Below are 18,942 nucleotides of genomic sequence, written 5' to 3' on the forward strand. Positions count from 1 at the left end.
AGATACTCAGAAGAAGAGATGAGCAGAACGCTTCATTCAAGGAATGATGGCATTGTCAGGGGTGAAAAACAACTCGGTTTTTGTACCTAGAACATGGTACAAAGGTAGAAAGGATGTAAGAAGGATGATGATTCAAATAATCATGGACCTTAATTGAGAGATTCTGGGTAGAAAAGCTGTCAATTCCATTCCTCAAAAATTTGAAAGAAATAAATCTAAAATATTTACTCATTTTGAAACTATAATCATAATTTTTATAGAGTCAGATGTCTAATATAACCACAAATTAGGAAAATCTGAGTGAGGATAAAGTATTAAGAGGGACAGGCTGTGGCAAACCTAGTAAAGCACACATATTACCATCTGCAAGGGCCCAGTTTCAAGCCCCTGGCCCCCACCTGCAGGGAGGAAGCTTCATAAGCAGTGAAGCAGTGCTGCAGGTATCTTTCTTTCTTGCACCCTCTGGCCTCCCCCTCCCAACTCACTTTCTCACTGTCCTTACCCAAAATAAAATAAATTAAAATATTTACCCCAAAAAGTGAGGGCATTAAGTGGGGGGAAGGGACAGTAAACAGAAAATCTGTAGGGACATAACAAAGTAGAGTGTTTACTACAAAGAACATTCAAGATGATACTGTTAAAAAAATAAAAATAATAAAAAGCTTCTTTCTGCAAAAGCAAGTTCAAAATACATCAGGAAGACTATGGCCTACTTGCTGTCTTGGTCCATTGACAGTCCAGACCCTTGCTCAACTAGTTTGGTTAGGTTCACGATTTCCTCTTTCAGAGCAATAATAGTGTCCTTTGCCTTCTGCTCTTTATCGTAGGCTGCATCCACCATCTTCCAGGCTTTTTCAATTTCCTATATGGGCAATAGAACAGCAGTGAGAAAAGCCAACCTAGATCCCTATACAAAATACACTGTGTAATTTAGGGTGAAAGAAGATTTATATTACCTAATTAAACCATTCAGCATGTGCTAGAACATACAAAATATGGGGGCTGGGCAGTGGCACACGAGGTTAAGCGCACATAGTATTAAGTGCAAGGACCCATTCGAGGACCCTGGTTTGATCCTCTGGCTCCCCACCTGCAGGGGGGATCGCTTCACTAGTGGTGAAGCAGGTCTGCAGGTGTCTATCTTTCTCTCTCCCTCTCTATCTTGCCTTCCCCTCTCAAATTCCTTCTGTTCTATCCAATAAATAAATAAATAAAATGCCCACAGGAGCAAGGGATTCCTAGTGCAGGCACCAAGCCCCAGCAATAACCCTGGAAAAAAAAAAAGTAAATACAAAATAGTTTTAAGGAAGGGCCAACAAATGGCAACTTTTCTTGTGTAGAGAATTTTTTATGTTCCATATTTTCTTGTGTACAAAATCCACATACTGCAAGGACTGCTGTAATTAGAAGGATTGATTTAATAAAGATGTTAAGATTTCAAGCTGCACACACAGATGTGTGGGTGTTAGACTATACTGCTGAAATCTCTTAATTGTATAAACCAGTGTTAAATCACTAACAATAAAAGTATATGTACTTTCCAAGTTCAGATATTTCATAGAAAAAAAATAATAAGCTTTTTTGGTAGTGGGAATGGTGTTTATGTACACTCCTAGAAAAATGTAGACATATAAATCAGTAGTTAATCAATATGAGAGGGGGAAAATCAATTGTATGTCTCAAAGTTTTTCAAAACGCAAACTGAATCTTTTTAATATATAGGCTGTGTATTTGATATGCGGACTCTCTCAAAAGCCTAGACCAAGTAGATTAGAAGCATCCAATAGCACAGCTATATACAAGATACTGTATACTGTACAGCAAACCATAACAAAAGGACTTTTCAAAGTTAACCCAATTACCAAATAATGTGATGATAACATTAACTATCGATTGTCTTTTTGAACCCTAAGACAGCAGGAACCTCACATCTCCACTATAGAGCCCCTACTTCCCCCAGTCCTGGAACCCTTGGATAGGGCCCACTTTCCCGTATGCCTCTCCCAATCCATACCAAATAATATTGCATCCGCTGATCACAACCTAACCAACGCAACGATTGCCACCTCAACATGCTTCACCTCAGACTGTGTCCAGAGACTTCACGTGTGGAATGACAACCCTTCAGCTTCATTACTCGGGTGAGACCTTTCCTTTTATAGTACACTCTAATTTCATCTCAGGTGGTTCACTTTCTAACAAAGTCCCATAACCTAGATATACACCAGTTTCTGTGAGAGAGAGCTTATGTGCACACGTATCCATAAACTACTGCAAAATATATACCTGAAAGCAGAAGTACACTAGAGTTTGCAGTGAGTACCTCCCTAACACTTCCTCTCCACTATTCCAAGCTTTGGGCCCATGATTGCTCAACAAATTGTTTGGCCTCATATGTTAACTCTCTTTTCAATCACCAGGTTCCAGATGCCACCAGGATGCTGGCCAGGCTTCCCTGGATTGAAGACCCCACCAATGTGTCCTGGAGCTCAGCTTCCCCAGAGACACACCCTACTAGGGAAAGAGAGAGGCAGACTGGGAGTATGGACCGACCAGTCAACGCCCATGTTCAGCGGGGAAGCAATTACAGAAGCCAGACCTTCTACCTTCTGCAACCCTCAATGACCCTGGGTCTATGCTCCCAGAGGGATAAAGAATGGGAAAGCTATCAGGGGAGGGGGTGGGTTATGGAGATTGGGTGGTGGGAATTGTGTGGAGTTATACCCCTCCTACCTTATGGTTTTGTTAATTAATCCTTTCTTAAATAAAATCTTTAAAAAATTTAAAAAAAGAATATAATTTAAGGCACTAACAAGTACCAAATTATTTACAATGATTATCACATATATTCAAATATATTTTCAAAATGAAAATAATAATAATAATAAGCTTTATTACATAAAGAATGATCTTGGATCCAAATCTGTGTCTCTGGAATAGCTGACCCTAAGTAGTGAAATCCCACCAAGTTAAGAAGAAAAAACAGCTGGCAATAGCAACAATGACTCACGTAGCTTTGTCTTTCTTTCAATTGTGAAATGCAATGTGGAAAGTTCACATAAATACTGAGAAGTGACTTACAGCCATTCCAACACACCACTCAAGCACAGCAAATGTTGCCATGGCCTTGGGTTTTACCCTGTCACTAAAATTTCCTTAAAAACATTGTCAAGTGGAATGCAATATAAACACTTTATACAGGTAAGATTCTATAATTGTTAGGTAAAAGTATTTCACTTTTGTGTTGACAAGCTGTGAAATGAGTAGAAGAGAGTATTTAGTTAAATAAGTTCATGCTCACTGTCACATTACAGAGACATGACTCATGAGTGGTGACAACACATAATTTAGAGATTCAAAACAAAATGTCAGCTTCTGAGATAGGCTTTTTGTAACAACCATATGTCCTATTTTCAGCCAAACAAACCATGGATATTTAATGAAAATATAACTACAGGGAGTTTGTCCAAATCAACTCCAATGCTTAGATTTTCATCAATTTACAACTTCCAATTTCAGTTTTTACATTGGCACAGTTTGTTTTTTTTTCATTATAAAACAAATTAATGTCTTATCTTGGTTTTCAGCAAGGACAATAAAAAAAATGGCAATAGAAAGACAATGGCACATACACAAAAATGGTTATTTCTAAGAGGACAGATTAAGCCTTACTTTGTACAGATCTTGGATATTCTTTTGAATTGGAGTGTTCAATTGCAAGATATCAAAGAAGAAATTTTAGAAGTGTGTGAGGCATTTCCTATCAGATTTATAAATTAAAATGTGTTAATCTATTATCATTCTATGATCTGTAAGGGACATCTATGTCTTACCTTCAAAATAATGCAGCACAGCAGATAATAATAAAGTGTAGAAGAAAACAATACTTTCTTGGTACTGCCCCTCTTCTACCCTGAATTCCCATACTTCCATTATAAGGAACTGGGTAGACCAAGGTAGGAAGAAAAGCCATTAAAAACAGTGTTTGAGGGAGCGGGGCAGTGGTGCAGGGCGATAAGGGCACCTGCTGGTGGGGAGCCGGTGGGGTTGAACTGGGATCCTTGCACTTTGTACTATGTGTGCTACTGCCTGACCCCCAAAATAAAAATATCTGTCAACACAAGCTATATAATGATTCATTTTATATCACACTAGCCATTGAAGTTATAGAATTAATAAGAGATAAGTACAATGCTAGGAAATACTCTGCTCACTTCTCTCCGACTATTTTTGCTAACTCAGTATTTCTGAGAAACCAAGCCAGTAAGATTCTACATTATTTTCTGCAAAGTTTAATTCACCCAGACTAATTATTTCTTTTGAAAAAGAACATTATTCCCTGGACATTATGGATATATAAATCATGTAAATTTTTACTTAATAACTTCTTTACTACCAGCCCAGAGCTGCCAATGGAATAAAAGAATGATGCTTTAAATATGGGATACATTTCTGGCAATTGTCCATCGGTTCTGTTTCTAGAAAATCACTGACCTTCTTCAGGGATGCAATGGTGGTCTGATCATCCTGAGAAAGCTTCAGGGCAGTGGCGACCTTTGCAGAATTAACCACGATCTCTGCATTGAGTTCTCTGCATTTGGCCATAAGACGCTTCTCATTATCATAAGACTTTTTCATGACAGTGTGAAGTTTCTCATATTCAATCCTAAATTTTTCCAGGCTTTTGTCTCCTGAAAGTTCATTGAGAACCTCCTGAAAATCCCTTTCAATTTCTTCAAATGCCATTTCTTCTGGCACTGTTTTTTCACCCTTTTCCTGTAAGTTACAACAGGGGTGGGAATGAATATTGTAGCGCTTGCACCTTCCCCTACCACCAAGTGTTGACTGAGTACCAAGTCAAGAGTCTGACAAAAAATAGGCACTCAACAAGTTTTGATAGTTGTTATGACAATTCTACACCCTTTCCCTTTTCATTTCACCCTCCTTCCTACTACATATCCCCACCCACACCCCCAACCGCTAAGGCAAGTTGTGGCATATTGAGATTGGATATAAAATACTCTTGGTGTAGATAAATCAAATGTACTCATCATAAAACCCATCTGAAGTATAGAATAGCCCCTTAAAAGATGGGGGGGGGCAGAGCCAAGATGATGACTTGGAAGCAGCTGCTGGTGTGAGCTCCAACAACAACTGCTGGAAACAGTAGGATACCTGGTCTTCAGCAGGACGGGTAACAAGGGGTTCTAAGCGTGACACCAAGGAGGTGACTATAGCTCAATTTGGGTTAGAAAATAGAGAAAAATAAAGGAAAATTTTTTATTATTTCCAAAGCGCACTCCTCTCCCCCCAACATCCCATAACCAGACCTGGGTGTGGAGCTGCTACTGGCAGGCTGCCTGCTAAGCTTTTTTCTTTACCAAGATTCCTGGCTCACCAGGGGTGTCATTCCAATCCTGTTCCTTTCTGAATCCCTTTGTTCTTTTTTTTTTTTCTGTATAAGTGGCTTAGGCCCAATTGGAGCTACAAATATCTGACCAAGCAGAGCCTCATCACACCTGGGAAAGACTGCCTGGAGGTTTTTTGTTTGTTTGTTTGTTTTTGTTTTGTCTTTTTAAAAATTGGCCGCCTCTGCTCAGGGTGCATGAGCCAATCAGGAGCCTTCCAAGCTGCTGACCGATTGTTAGAGTTTTTTACTCTGCTCTATTTTATTACTACTATTATATATAGCATGTCCCTTTCCCCCGCTCCTTCAGGTTGACTAAATTAATTCTTACTGTATTTTCATTGCTAGGTGACTGGGTGTCTTATCCATTGTGAGGGGAACTTATTTCACACTTCCTACCTCCTCTATCCACTCTCCCCCTTTTCCCTCCTCATAGCTAATTAAAAATAAATAAATAAATAAATAAAAATTAAAAAATAAATCTTTCACTACTCATTTTTTTACTATCTTTCCTTTTCTCTTTTCTCTCTTATTTTTCTTTCTCATTCTTGTCTTCCTTTCTTCCTTCCTCCTTCTGCTTTCTGAATGCACTGATATTTGTTTGTGAATTATATGGGGGAAGAAATCTGACTCAGAGAGGACTCTCTTTGTGTGTGTTTCTGTTCTACTTCCCCTTCTCCTATTGCTGCCCCTAGAATTTACAGTAGACAGTACATTTGCATAATTGTCTATTCTTGCTATCCCTTTTTCCTTTCTCTTTCTTTTTCAATTGGATTTGGTTGCTATTTTTTCTTGGACTTGAGACATTGTTTGGCTAACTGGTATTGGTTAAGCTGCTTCAATCCATGCTTCAGTTGCTATTGTAATTTCTGAGGTTGGTGACTGCATTTGTCACAAAGGTATTTGGTATAGCGAGGCATGTACTCAAAATACAACAACTGAGGAACAACAGAACATAAAAATTAAAAACCCATCAATTTTTAAAAAATAATTAAACCAAGAGCAAACAAAACTGCTACTACAATGAATGAAGACAAGAGACCAGAAGAAACTACAAATCAGTCAGAAGTAACCATAGATTTTTAAAAAAAAGTATGCAAGCAATAATAAACTTATTAATCACAGAATAAAAACAACTTTGGAGGAAAGGACTAACAGAATTAGGGAAACAACAGATGAGATTCTCAAGGAAAATACTAGCTACTTCAAGGTAATTAGAGAACTGAAAGCTGAAACAGTTGAACTGAAGAAGGAAGCTGAGGGAAGGGAAGCAGACTAACAGAAGCAGAAAACAGAATTAGCCAGACAGAAGATGAGCTAGAGAAAACTAAGAAAGAGAAAAGAGAGCGAGCTCAAAAAGAGATTGAGAGATACTGAAATCAACAACAGAGAAATATGGTATGATCTCAAAAGGAGTAACATTTGTATAATTGGCCTGCCAGAGGAAGAAAGAGAGGCAGGAGAAGTAAACATTCTAGAGGAAATTATAGAAGAAAACTTCCCAGACCTGAACAACAGAAAGGGCATTAAGATTCAAGAGGCCCAGACAGTCCCAAACAGAATCAACCCAGACCTGAAGACACCAAGACACATCATAGTTACAATGAAAAGAAGTAAGGATATAGAAAGGATCCTAAAGGCTTCAAGAGAAAAACAGAAATTCACATATAGGGGAAAACCCATAAGACTATCAGCGAACTTCTCCACTTAAACTCTAGAAGCCAGAAGAGAATGGCAAGATATCTATCGAGCCCTGAATGAAAAAGGGTTTCCACCAAGGATGATATATCCTGCTAGACTTTCATTCAAACTAGATGGAGGTATCAAAACCTTCTTAGACAAACAACAGTTAAAGGAGGCAACCATCACCAAGCCTACCTTGATAGAGGTTCTAAAAGACCTCTTATAAACAAGAACATCACGATAATACTTGCAATATATCAGAGAAAACAAAAAATTGTTAAATAATGGCACTATAATACATTAAATCTATAATATCATTAAATGCCAATGGCTTAAACTCACCCATCAAAAGGCACAGAGTGGGAGGATGGATCAGAAAACATAACCCAAGCATATGCTGCTTGCAATAATCCCATCTGACCCAACAAGATAATGACAGACTTAAAGTGAAAGGATGGAAAATTATCATACAGGCTAATGGACCACAAAAAAAGGCAGGAAAAGCCATTCTCATCATCTCATGAAACAATAGATTTTAAATTAAATAAAGTAATAAAAGATAGGCAAGGGCATTACATAATGATTAGTGGATCAATTAGCCAAGAAGACTTAACAATTATTAACATCTATGCACCCAATGAGGGAACACCTAAATACATCAAGCACCTACTGAAAGAATTACAAAAATCTATCAACAGTAATACAATAACACCCCACTGTCACATTTAGACAGATCAACAAAGCAGAGAATCAACAAAGAAACAAGAGAATTAAATGAAGAGATGGACAGACTAGACCTCATGGACATTTTCAGAGTTCTTCACACAAAAAAACTGGGATACATATTCTTTTCAAATCCACACAACACATACTCAAGGATAGACCACATGTTAGGACACAAAGACAGCATCAATAAATTCAAGAGCATTGCAATCATCCCAAGTATCTTCTCAGAAAACAGTGGAGTAAAACTAACATTTAACAAACAGAAAATTATTAAAAGGCACAGAATTTGGAAACTAAACAACATACTGCTTAAGAACCACTGGGCCAGAGAGAAGCTCAAGCAAGAAATTCAGATGTTCCTGGAAACAAACAAAAATGAATACACAAGCTATCAAAATATTTGGGACACAACTAAAGCAGTATTGAGAGGGAAACTCATAGCCATGCATTCACATATTAAACAACAAGAAAAAGCTCAAATAAACAACCTTACTGCACACCTTAAGGACTTAGAGGAAGAGGAACAATGTCGGGAGCCATAATGACACTGCACATCACACCCCTAAGATGGCGCCGGCCACATGGTGGCTAAACCAGTAAAGTGGTAAACAACTTTGCAGAAGTTGGACGATCCAACTGAACAGACTGCGTGCTGTACACGTGAACTGTTTTATGATTGGTAGAAGTCTGCATGATCTATGAATGCTGTATGCTTGCTTAATGCCCATTGGCTGACTATGTAACAGTGAAAGGTACTTAAGGTGGCCATAAGAAGGAAATAAAGGGAATTGAGGAAGAAGACTCTGGTGTCCGTGTCATTGTTGCGGGCCGACAGCGACAGAACAAAGGAAACATAAAGCAACCAGAAGGACAGAAATCCACTAAAATTAGGGAAGAAATAAACAACATTGAAAATAAAAGAACCATACAAAAGATCAATGAAGCCATTGGTTCTTTGAAAAATTAAACAAGATTGACAACCCCCTACCCAGACTCTCTAAACAAAAAAGGGAGAAGACTCAAAGTAATAGAATTGTAAATGATAGAAGAGATATCACAACTGACACCACAGAAATCCAGAAAATCATGCAAAAACTTCTATGAAGAACTATATGCCATCAAGCTAGAAAATCTGGAAGAAATGGAAGAATTCCTAAAAACATATGCCCTTCCAAAACTGAACCAAAAAGAACTACAAAACCTAAATGCACCAATCACAAAAAAATCGAAACTGTTATTAAGAATCTCCCCAACAACAAAAGTCCTGGACCAAATGGCTTCACAAACAAATTCTACAAAACCTTCAGGAAACAGATAATACCCATAATTCTAAAGCTTTTCCATAAGATAGAAGAAACAGGAACACTCCCTTCCACCTTCTATGAAGCCAACATCACCCTGATACCAAAAGCAGATAGGGACACAACAAAAAAGGAAAACTACAGACCAATATCTCTGATGAACATAGATGCCAAAATATAAAACAAAACCTTAGCCAACCAGATACAGCAGTATATCAAAAAGATTGCTCATTACTACCAAGTGGGATTTACTACCCAGGAATGCAAGGCTGGTTCAACATATGTAAGTCAATCAATGTCATTTACCACATCAATAAACGCAAAGCCAAAAACCACATGATTATCTCAATAGATGCAGAGAAAGGCTTTGACAAAATCAAACACCCATTCATGCTCAAAACTCTACTAAAAATGGGAATAGACAGGAAATCCCTCAAGATAGTGGAATCTATATATAGCACACCTAAAGTCAACATCATACTCAGTGGACAGAAGCTGAAAGCGTTCCCCCTCAGATCGGGGACTAGACAGGGCTGTCCACTGTCACCATTACTCTTCAACATAGTATTGGAAGTTCTTGCCATAGCTATCAGGCAAGAGAAAGAAATCAAAGGAATACAGATTGGAAGGGAAGAAGTCAAGCTCTCACTATTTGCAGATGATATGATAGTATACATAGAAAAACTAAAGAATCCAGCAGAAAACTAATGGAAGTTATTAGGCAATATAGCAAGGTGTCAGGCTACAAAATCAATGTACAAAAATCAGTGGCATTTCTTTATGCAAACACTAAATCTGAAAAAGAAGACATCCATAAATCACTCCCATTCACTGTTGCAGCAAAATCAATAAAATACCTAGCAATAAAGCTGACCAAAGGAGTGAAAGACTTGTATACTGAAAACTATGGAAATAGAAACTGATAACAAGAAATGCAAAGACATCCCATGCTCATGGATTGGAAAAATAAATAACATCAAAATGAATATTCTCCCCAGAGCCATATACAAATTTAACACAATATCCATCAAACTTCCACCAAGCTTCTTTAAGAGAATAGAACAAAAACTACAGTCACTTATCTGGAACCAGAAAACCCCTAGAATTGCCAAAACCATGTTGAGGAAAAGAAACATAAATGGAAGCATCACACTCCCAGGTCTCAAACTATATTATAAGGCCATCATCATCAAAACAGCCTGGTACTGGAAGAAAAATAGGAACACAGGCCAGTGGAATAGAATTGAAAACCCAGAACTAAACCCCCACACCTACGGACATCTAATTTTTTATAAGGGGGCCCAAAGTATTAAATGGAAGAAGGAGGCTCTCTTCAATAAATGGTGCTCAGAAAACTGGGTTGAAACATGCAGAAGAAAGAAATTGAACCACTTTATCTCACCAGAAACAAAAATCAACTCCAAGTGGATCAAGGACCTGGATGTTAGACCAGAAACTATGAAATACTTAGAAGAAAACATTGGTGGAACTCTTTCCCACCTAAACCTCAAGTACATCTTTGATGAAACAAACCCAACTGCAAGGAAGACTAAAGCAGAAACAAACCAATGGGACTACATCAAATCGAAAAGCTTCTGCACAGCCAAAGAAACCATCACACAAACAAAGAGACCCCTCACAGAATGGGAGAAGATCTTCACATGCCATACATCAGACAAGAGACTAATCGCTAAAATATATAAAGAGCTCAGCAAACTTAGCACACCTGACGCTGTTGACTGGCTACGGAAGAAGGGCAAACGCTAAAAGAAGAAGCACCAAAAAAGCAAATGACCCCATTCAAAAATGGGCAGAGGATATGAACAGAACATTCACTTCAGAGGATATCCAAAAGGCTAACAAACATGAAAAACTTCTCCAGGTCGCCGATCAGAGAAATGCAAATAAAGACAACATTGAGATACCACCTCACTCCTGTGAGAATGGCATACATCAAAAAGGACAGCAGCAACAAATGCTGGAGAGGCTGTGTGGACAGAGGAAGCCTTCTGCACTGCTGGTGGGAATGTAAATTGGTCCAGCCTCTGTGGAGAGCAGTCTGGAGAACTCTCACAAGGCTAGACATGGACCTTCCATATGACCCAGTAATTCCTCTCCTGGGGATATATCCCAAGGACTCCATAATGCCCAATCAAAAAGATATGTGTACTCCTATGTTCATAGCAGCACAATTCATAATAGCTAAAACCTGGAAACAACCCAGGTGCCCAACAACAGATGAGTGGCTGAGAAAGCTGTGGTATATATACACAATGGAATACTATGCAGCTATTAAGAACAATGAACCCACCTTCTCTGCCCCATCTTGGACAGAGCTAGAAGGAATTATGCTAAGTGAGCTAAGTCAGAAAGATAAAGGTGAGTATGGGATGATCCCACTCATCAAACAGAAGTTGAGAAAGAAGAACAGAAAGGGAAACTGAAAGCAGGATCTGACTAAATCAAAAGTAGGGCACCAAAGTAAAAACCCTGTGGTGAGGGGGAGGGTGGACATTTGGCTTCCTGGGGCGGTGGGGGTGGGGTGGAATGGGACACAGTCTTTTGGTGGTGGGAATGGTGTTTATGTACACCCCTATTAATTTGTAGTCATATAAATCACTAATTAATATGAGAGGGGGAAATTGATTGTATGTCTCGAACTTTTTAAAACACAAACTGAGTCTTTTTAATACATAGGCTGAGTCTTTCATATGTGGACTCTCTCAAAAGCCTAGACCAGGTAGAACAGAAGCAACTAGTGGCACAGCTGTATACAAGATGCAGGGTATTATACAGCAAACCTTAACAAAGGGACTCTTCAAAGTTAACCCAATTACCAAATAATGTGATTATAACAATAACTATCCATTGTCTTCTTGAACCCTAAGACAGCAGAAACCTCACTCCACTACAGAACCTATATTTCTCCCATTTCTGGAACCTTAGGGTGGGGCCCACTTTCCTGCATGCTACTCTCAATTCATATGAAATAATATCGCATTCTCCAATTGCAATCTAATCAACGCAACAAGTGCCACCCCAACATGCTTCACTTCAGACTATGTACAGAGACTTCAGGTGTGGAATGGCAACCCTTCAGCTTCATTACTTGGGTGAGACCTTTCCTTTCATAGTATTCTCTAATTCCATTCCAGACGGTTCACTTCTTAACAAAGTCCCATAACCTAGATATAGACCAGGTACCCTGAGATAGAGCATATGTTCACACATATCCATAAACTAGGGCAAAATATATACCTGAAAGCAGTACACAACAGCCTGAAGTGAGTACCCCCCAACACTTCATCTGCACTGTTCCAGCCTTTAGGTCCAGAATTGTTCAACAATTTGTTTGGCTTTGTATGTTAACTCTTTTTTTCAGCCACCAGGTTCCAGATGCCAGCATGATGCCGACCAGGCTTCCCTGGACTGACGACCCCACCAATGTGTCCTGTAGCTCCGCTTCTCCAGAGACCCACCTTACTAGGGAAAGAAAGAGGCAGACTGGGAGTATGGATCGACCAGTCAATGCCCATGTTCAGCGGGGAAGTAGTATAAAAAACAAACCTTCCACCTTCTGCAACCCACAATGATCCTGGGTGCACACTCCCAGAGGGATAGAAAATGGGAAAGCTATCAAGGGAGGGAATGGGATATGGAGATCGGGTGGTGGGAATTGTGTGGAGTTGTGCCCCTCCTATTCTATGGTTTTGTTAATGTCTCCTTTCTTAAATAAATAATTAAATTTTAAAAAGATTAAAAAAATTAAAAATAAAAAACATAGAAGGATTCTGGGAAAGGAGAGATCTGGGGGGACGTTAGGGTCCTGGTACATGATGGTAGAAAAGAGCCCAAGTTGAGGGGTGAGAGTGTTTTACAGACACCTACCACAGGAAGATGGGAAATTGTACCCATGTAGTAATAACTGTATTGTAAACCATTGGCCTCTCCAATAAAATGATAAAAAGTATTTAATTTAAAAATATATTCTGTGTTTTCCTATCTCTTAAAAGATCAGGCTACATCAGGAGTGGTATATGGCTCACCCAGTAGAGTCTGTGCACACATGCCATGTAATAGGGCCTGGGTTCAAATCTCAACCCATCACATGGGAGTGCCTATTGGGGCAAAATCTGAACTCTTATAAAACCATCTAGTTTGCAGTACTATGCTATGGCTGCCATAGAAAATTAATGTACCTACTTCTTGGTAGATAAAGAACAATAATAAAAAGCAAAAAAAATTAAAAGTGGGGTTTGACTACTATATTTATTTAAAAGATGCAGATGAAACATCTGCTATATGTAAGTTGAAATAATGAAGCCTGAAAGAGTGAACATGGTAAGGAAAAAGCAGTTCTCCTATAGGATGTTCATATATTAATAGTAAGGTGTGTTTGTAGATTACTGAATTCTAGAACTTGATACCTCCAATAGAAAGGATTCAGTTTTACAAGGATGTGGAAGATGAAATTGCTCCCAGCAGCAAGAACTAAGGCAAATTTCTTAACTGAATCTTGTATCCAAGATTCAAGACTAGCTAAGAAATCCAAGTTAGTTGAAAAAATATGACAGGGAGAAGGATGAAGACAACTAGACAAGGATACAGACTGTGGAGGCCTTGAGTGCCATTCTAAAGCTATGAGGTAAATTATTCTGTGGGTCACAAAGGAATCCATCAGGACTTTTCACAAAGCACTAATAATGACTGAAAAGATCTTTGCTATTCTACACTAAAAATGACACTGGCATCAATGCACAATTGCTAATCAAAAGGTTCAACTGAGAAAAATCTCTAGTCCCAACAATAAAGTGAAATGCAAATTCGGCCTGCAGATTTGGAGTAGAAAGACTTGTTTACCTTCTGCTTTGACAAGCCTATCTCGCCCAATATGGAACAAAATTACATATTTGTTTTTTAGTTACCAAAGCATCTGTACTATTGATTAAACTTCTAAAGATGGCAAAGAAACAAAACAGAGTTCACATCCTCAGACAAATGTGGAGTCACAAGCTTATCTACACTATTTTGTATAACAACATTAGAACCGATACTCAATTCAGCAGAGGCTTTTTTTCCTGCCTAAAAGCAGATTACTGCAAAGATCACAGTACAGAAATTTCACAAAGGAGGAAAAATCATATTAAGGAAATATGGTGTTGCTGCCGCTCTGTGCTTTCCCCTTGTTGACGCTAAACATGAGCACACACAACAATTCATCACAGCAATGTTCTCAATTCCATCCCTGTAAATGGCATTAATGTCAGCACTTGATCACTAGCCTAATGATTTGTTTCCAGGCCTGGTTTTCCCTGTACACCTGGCATTAGCACTAGAATGAAAAAATATCAAGGAAAGAAAAGTTTTAAAGAAAGTTCCATGAGTAAAAGATATTTTCTTTTTTTAAAATTTTTTGTTATATTTATTTATTGGATAGAGGCAGCCAGAAATTAAGAGGAAGGGGGAGATAGAGAGGGAGAGAGACAGAGAGACACCTGCAGCCATGCTTCACCACTCGCAAAGCCTTCCCTCTGTAGGTAGGGACTGGGGGCTCGAACCTGGGTCATTGCGCCTTATAACATGTTTGCTCAGCCAGGTACGCTACCACCCAGCCCCTAAAAGACATTTTCTATACTGTCACTTCAAAAATATTATTAAAAGCAAAGTTAAAATCCCTTCTGACAGGACGGGTGGTGGCGCACCTTGAGCGCACATGTTACAATGAGCAAGGACCTGGGTTTGAACCCCCAGTCCCCACCTGCAGGGGGAAAGCTTCACAAGTGGTGAAGCAGTGCTGCAGGTGTCTCTCTGTCTCCCAGCCTCTCTATCCCTCCCTTCCCTCTCAATTTCTGACTATCTCTATCCAATCAGTAAATAAAGATAATAAAAAAATTTTAAATCCCTCTGACCAGAAGCTGGTTGGTATCTACACTGTTATTGCATATAACGATTATCTATTAATATTTTAGAAGTAAGGTTTCAACATGAAATGATTAGAGAGGTACTGAGATGCTCCCTTCTTTACTCAACACAATCGGTGGAGTTTTGCCTATCTGCCAAGTACTATTTTAGGGGCAGGAAATGCCAATGAGTGTAGTGAAGGAAAAGAAAAAAGGAAAAGGGTGGGAAATGAGTTTGCAGTAGAAGTAGAGACTTGTGAAATCATAATGGAGAAAAAGCGTAAACTGAGGTCTAGGGGGAAGAAAACTAGAAGAAAGGAAGAAATGAGAGGAAATCAGGTGAAGGAAGAGAGAACAGGAATTAGAGAGTTTATAGTATATTAGTGTAGGTGGAGAATGAAGGAGAAAGAAACAATAAAGTTAACTAGTGGAGGAGAAGAGAATTTTTTTAAAATTTTTTTAAATATTTATTTTATTTATTTATTCCCTTTTGTTGCCCTTGTTGTTTTATTGTTGTAGTTATTATTGTTCTTGTCGTTGTTGGATAGGACAGAGAGAAATGGAGAGAGGAGGGGAAGACAGAGAGGAGGAGAGAAAGATAGACACCTGCAGACCTGCTTCACCGCCTGTGAAGTGACTCCCCTGCAGGTGGGGAGCCGGGGTTCGAACCGGGATCCTTATGCCGGTCCTTGTGCTTTGCGCCACCTGCGCTTAACCCACTGCGCTACAGCCTGACTCCCGGAGAAGAGAATTTTAAGTACTCAAAAACAAATAGAATTTTAAGTACTCAAAAACAAAAATAAAAAACAAGAGGAGACACTGAAAAAAGAATGAGATATGAAAGGTTGTGGGAAATAGGGCTAAGCAGGACCTTGCTCTCACCATAAAGCATCAATGGTGGGGACTGTCCCAGTCTCCAAAGGGAGGCTGGAGTATCCTGCCCTGCCACTGGAGGAAGACTGGTCCTGAAATGAGTGCAGCCTACAATGTTCCCACCTGTGACCATGAGCTGTGAGCTCAGACCAATAGGCAATAGGAACTCATAGATTTCACAGGCTCTGGTGATATAAATATGTGGGCCCTGGGTCAGGTGGATGGAGGTAAATAGTTAATTTTATACACATAATTTTTTTTCAAGAATGAGAGCTACTCACTGCCCTAATCCAACTTTCTAGCCCTTTTCTCTACCATTTTCTCAGATGATAGTTTTATCCAACGTCATGCTAGCTATCAAACTCAAACAAAAACTACCATAGTTGTGGGCCCCTAGAAACATGCCTAAAATGAACTTCCTGGCTTTCTTCCACCCTAAGATCCTTAATCTCATCTGCTCTTGTTCATTAACCATTTTGTCTCACTTTATGTCCTGCCAACTTCCAGGCACCAAGTTGTAGATGCTACCATGATTTCACCTTGACTTTTCTGGGCACATGACCTCACCAAAGTGTCCTGGAACCTTTCCTCTCCAGAACTCTGGCCCACTAGGGAAAGAGAAACAGGTTGGAGTATGGATCGTCCTGCCAATTCCCATGTCCAGCAACGAAGCTATTACAGAAGCCAGAACTCCTACCTTCTGTATCCCAGAAACAATCTTGATCCATACTCCCAGTGGAGGAGGAGTGATAGGAGAAAGGATAAGAGGGCTCTGAACTCCAGTTCCATCAGCACCCAGAGAGAAAGGAAAAGGGGAGGGACATTTGGATGTAGTAATGGTGTCATGAGAGGCTTACAGGGGAAGAGAGGACTGGACCTGGAAGAAAAGGGGGGCAAGTGTGTACAGGATATAGACAGATAATTATAGAGATGATGGTTGGCCCATGTCTGCAACCTTAGGAGAACTGCAGTGGCTTACAGTGGGGAGACTGGGGATTCAGAACGCTGGTGATTGGAACAGTGTGGAATTCCACCCCTGTTGATGTGTACTTTTGTAAACCAATATTAAATTAATACATTGTATAAAATAAACTAATTAAATAAAATGATAATGAAAATGGGGCTAAGTTATATATCCACAGCAGCATGGATGTGAGAAAAAAATCGAGCATAATGGGGCCTGGGAGTGAGGAAGAGGGAGAGTATGAAAGGGAGGGAGTCCTAAGGAGGAAACTATTGATCCCTAGGAACTGTTTAAAAGGAGAGTCACGAGACAGAGGAGATGAGATGGTGACGGAATATGAATGATGGAGAGGAGACAAGAAACTGGAAATAGGGGTGGGGTCCTGATGCTGGCTGGAGAAGCTAGGGCCAGGGCTGGCTTTGTGGCAATGTGAGCTAAGCACCTGTATAAGCCCTTTGCTCAGATGGACCCTCACATGTGGTATAACGATCTGCTATCCTACCTTGACATTTTCATAATATTTTAGTGAGTGGTTCCACATTTTCATTTTTCAGTAAACCTTGAAAAGTGTATAAGTGGTTTTGGTTGAGTCACGTCACCTGATGGGTGAGACAAAGGGAAAGTCTATTGGGAGTAAATGTGGGGCAGAGTCGTGACAGATGGGGACAGTGGCTGGTGAGTGACGACAGGCACCTGAGTCTGACGGGGTCATTTCATGGGTCATATAAAAAGATCTCTCATCAGTGAGTCTGAAGGTGGGATGAACTAGAACATGAGGAATAAGTGGAGGCTCTGAGACCCCAGCACAGTCATCAGTGATAACACAGGGCAAAGATGATGGTGGAAATAGTTTGTGGGGCCGGGTGGTGGGCACACCTGGTTGAACGCCCAAGATACAATGCGCGATGACCCAGGTTGGAGCCCAGGTTCTCACCTGTACGGGAAATTTGCAAGTAGTGAAGCAATGCTGCATCTCTCTCTCTCTCTCTCTCTCTCTGTCTCTCTCTCTCTCCCTTCCCTCTTGAATTCTAGCTGTCTTTATCCAATAAATAAAGATAATTTTAAAAAGAATAACTACAACAATTAAAAAAAAAAAGTAGTGTGTGAACTGGCCATCAGATCACAGGGATTGTAGTATAACGAGAGTCAGTGAGCAGGGGCAACGGCGAGCATCTATGAAGCTTTCTTCTGGGTCTTGAGACCCCAGTTAGTGAAACGTCAATATTTCCGTAAGCACATCTGCTGTGGTTTCACCTTAAGGGTCAAAGCCTAAGCACTGGAAGAAGCTTCTGTGTATCCTCTCTCATTCTCTGTTTCTGTGTAAAATCTGTCGGGCCCCGCTGCGTTGAAGCCCCGGCAGGAAGAAAGGAAGGAAGGGAGAAAATGAAGAGTGCGTGCCTGTCGCGTGTGACTGGGAAATACAATGTTCCTACTACAGTTACTCGCACCGCACCAATACACAAAAGGGACCAGGAGGAGGAGGAGGATCAGAGTCACTGGAGACAAGCATTAGAGAGAGACCCGAGAGCAGGACGAGATAAGATGGGGGGGGGGGTATGAAAATCAGTGACTGTGACAGGGAACAAGGGAGAGGCTACAGAGAAAGAGGCGCTGACTCCTGACCTCGGCCATCGTGACGCTTTCTGAGGGCGGCCTCAAGAGGCTGCTGCGGAGGTTGACGGAACTGGGTGGGAATCTGAGGAAGGGGCTTTGTGATCCCCTCTGCTTCTAAAACGGCGCTGCGTTATTTCTAAGCTCCGCCCAGGCCAAAACACCAGCGTCCCGCGCGTCCTCCCGTTGCCGGGCAACCACCACGCCCTCTAATGACGCCATTATGTTCGAAAGGGGCGGAGCCTCCGAGAAATGCGCCTTGTCTGGAGTCCTCGGGTTAATATGCAAATGAGCCGTGAAGGGGCGTGTCCTACCTAAGAGGCTGCGGTGGTGGAGAGGGGAGGTAGCTCAGTAGTTTCGCTCAAGAACTTCAATGCCTGAGGTTCTCAGTGGTTAGGTTTGATCACCGGCATCACCGTAAACCAGAGTCGAGCTATGAGAAAAGCATAGGGCAAAACAGGCAAGGCAACTCAGAAA

The 18,942-nt window shown here is 40.3% G+C and overlaps 1 protein-coding gene across 1 annotated transcript in view; it reads right to left on the bottom strand.

Moving 5' to 3' along the window:
• Positions 1 to 18,581, bottom strand: part of CFAP58 (cilia and flagella associated protein 58) — a 139,355-nt gene extending 120,774 nt beyond the window's left edge. The window contains exons 1-3 of the mRNA XM_060170954.1: positions 18,478 to 18,581; positions 4,495 to 4,776; positions 714 to 862 (exon numbers count right to left, since the gene is read on the bottom strand). Coding sequence (XP_060026937.1) covers positions 714 to 862; positions 4,495 to 4,776; positions 18,478 to 18,486 — 440 coding nt within the window. The 5' untranslated portion in view covers positions 18,487 to 18,581. The remainder of the gene's footprint in view (positions 1 to 713; positions 863 to 4,494; positions 4,777 to 18,477) is intronic.
• Positions 18,582 to 18,942: the final 361 nt, after the last annotated feature.

Source organism: Erinaceus europaeus, chromosome 14 (assembly GCF_950295315.1).
Source record: "Erinaceus europaeus chromosome 14, mEriEur2.1, whole genome shotgun sequence".
NCBI classification, from domain to species: Eukaryota; Metazoa; Chordata; class Mammalia; order Eulipotyphla; family Erinaceidae; genus Erinaceus; species Erinaceus europaeus.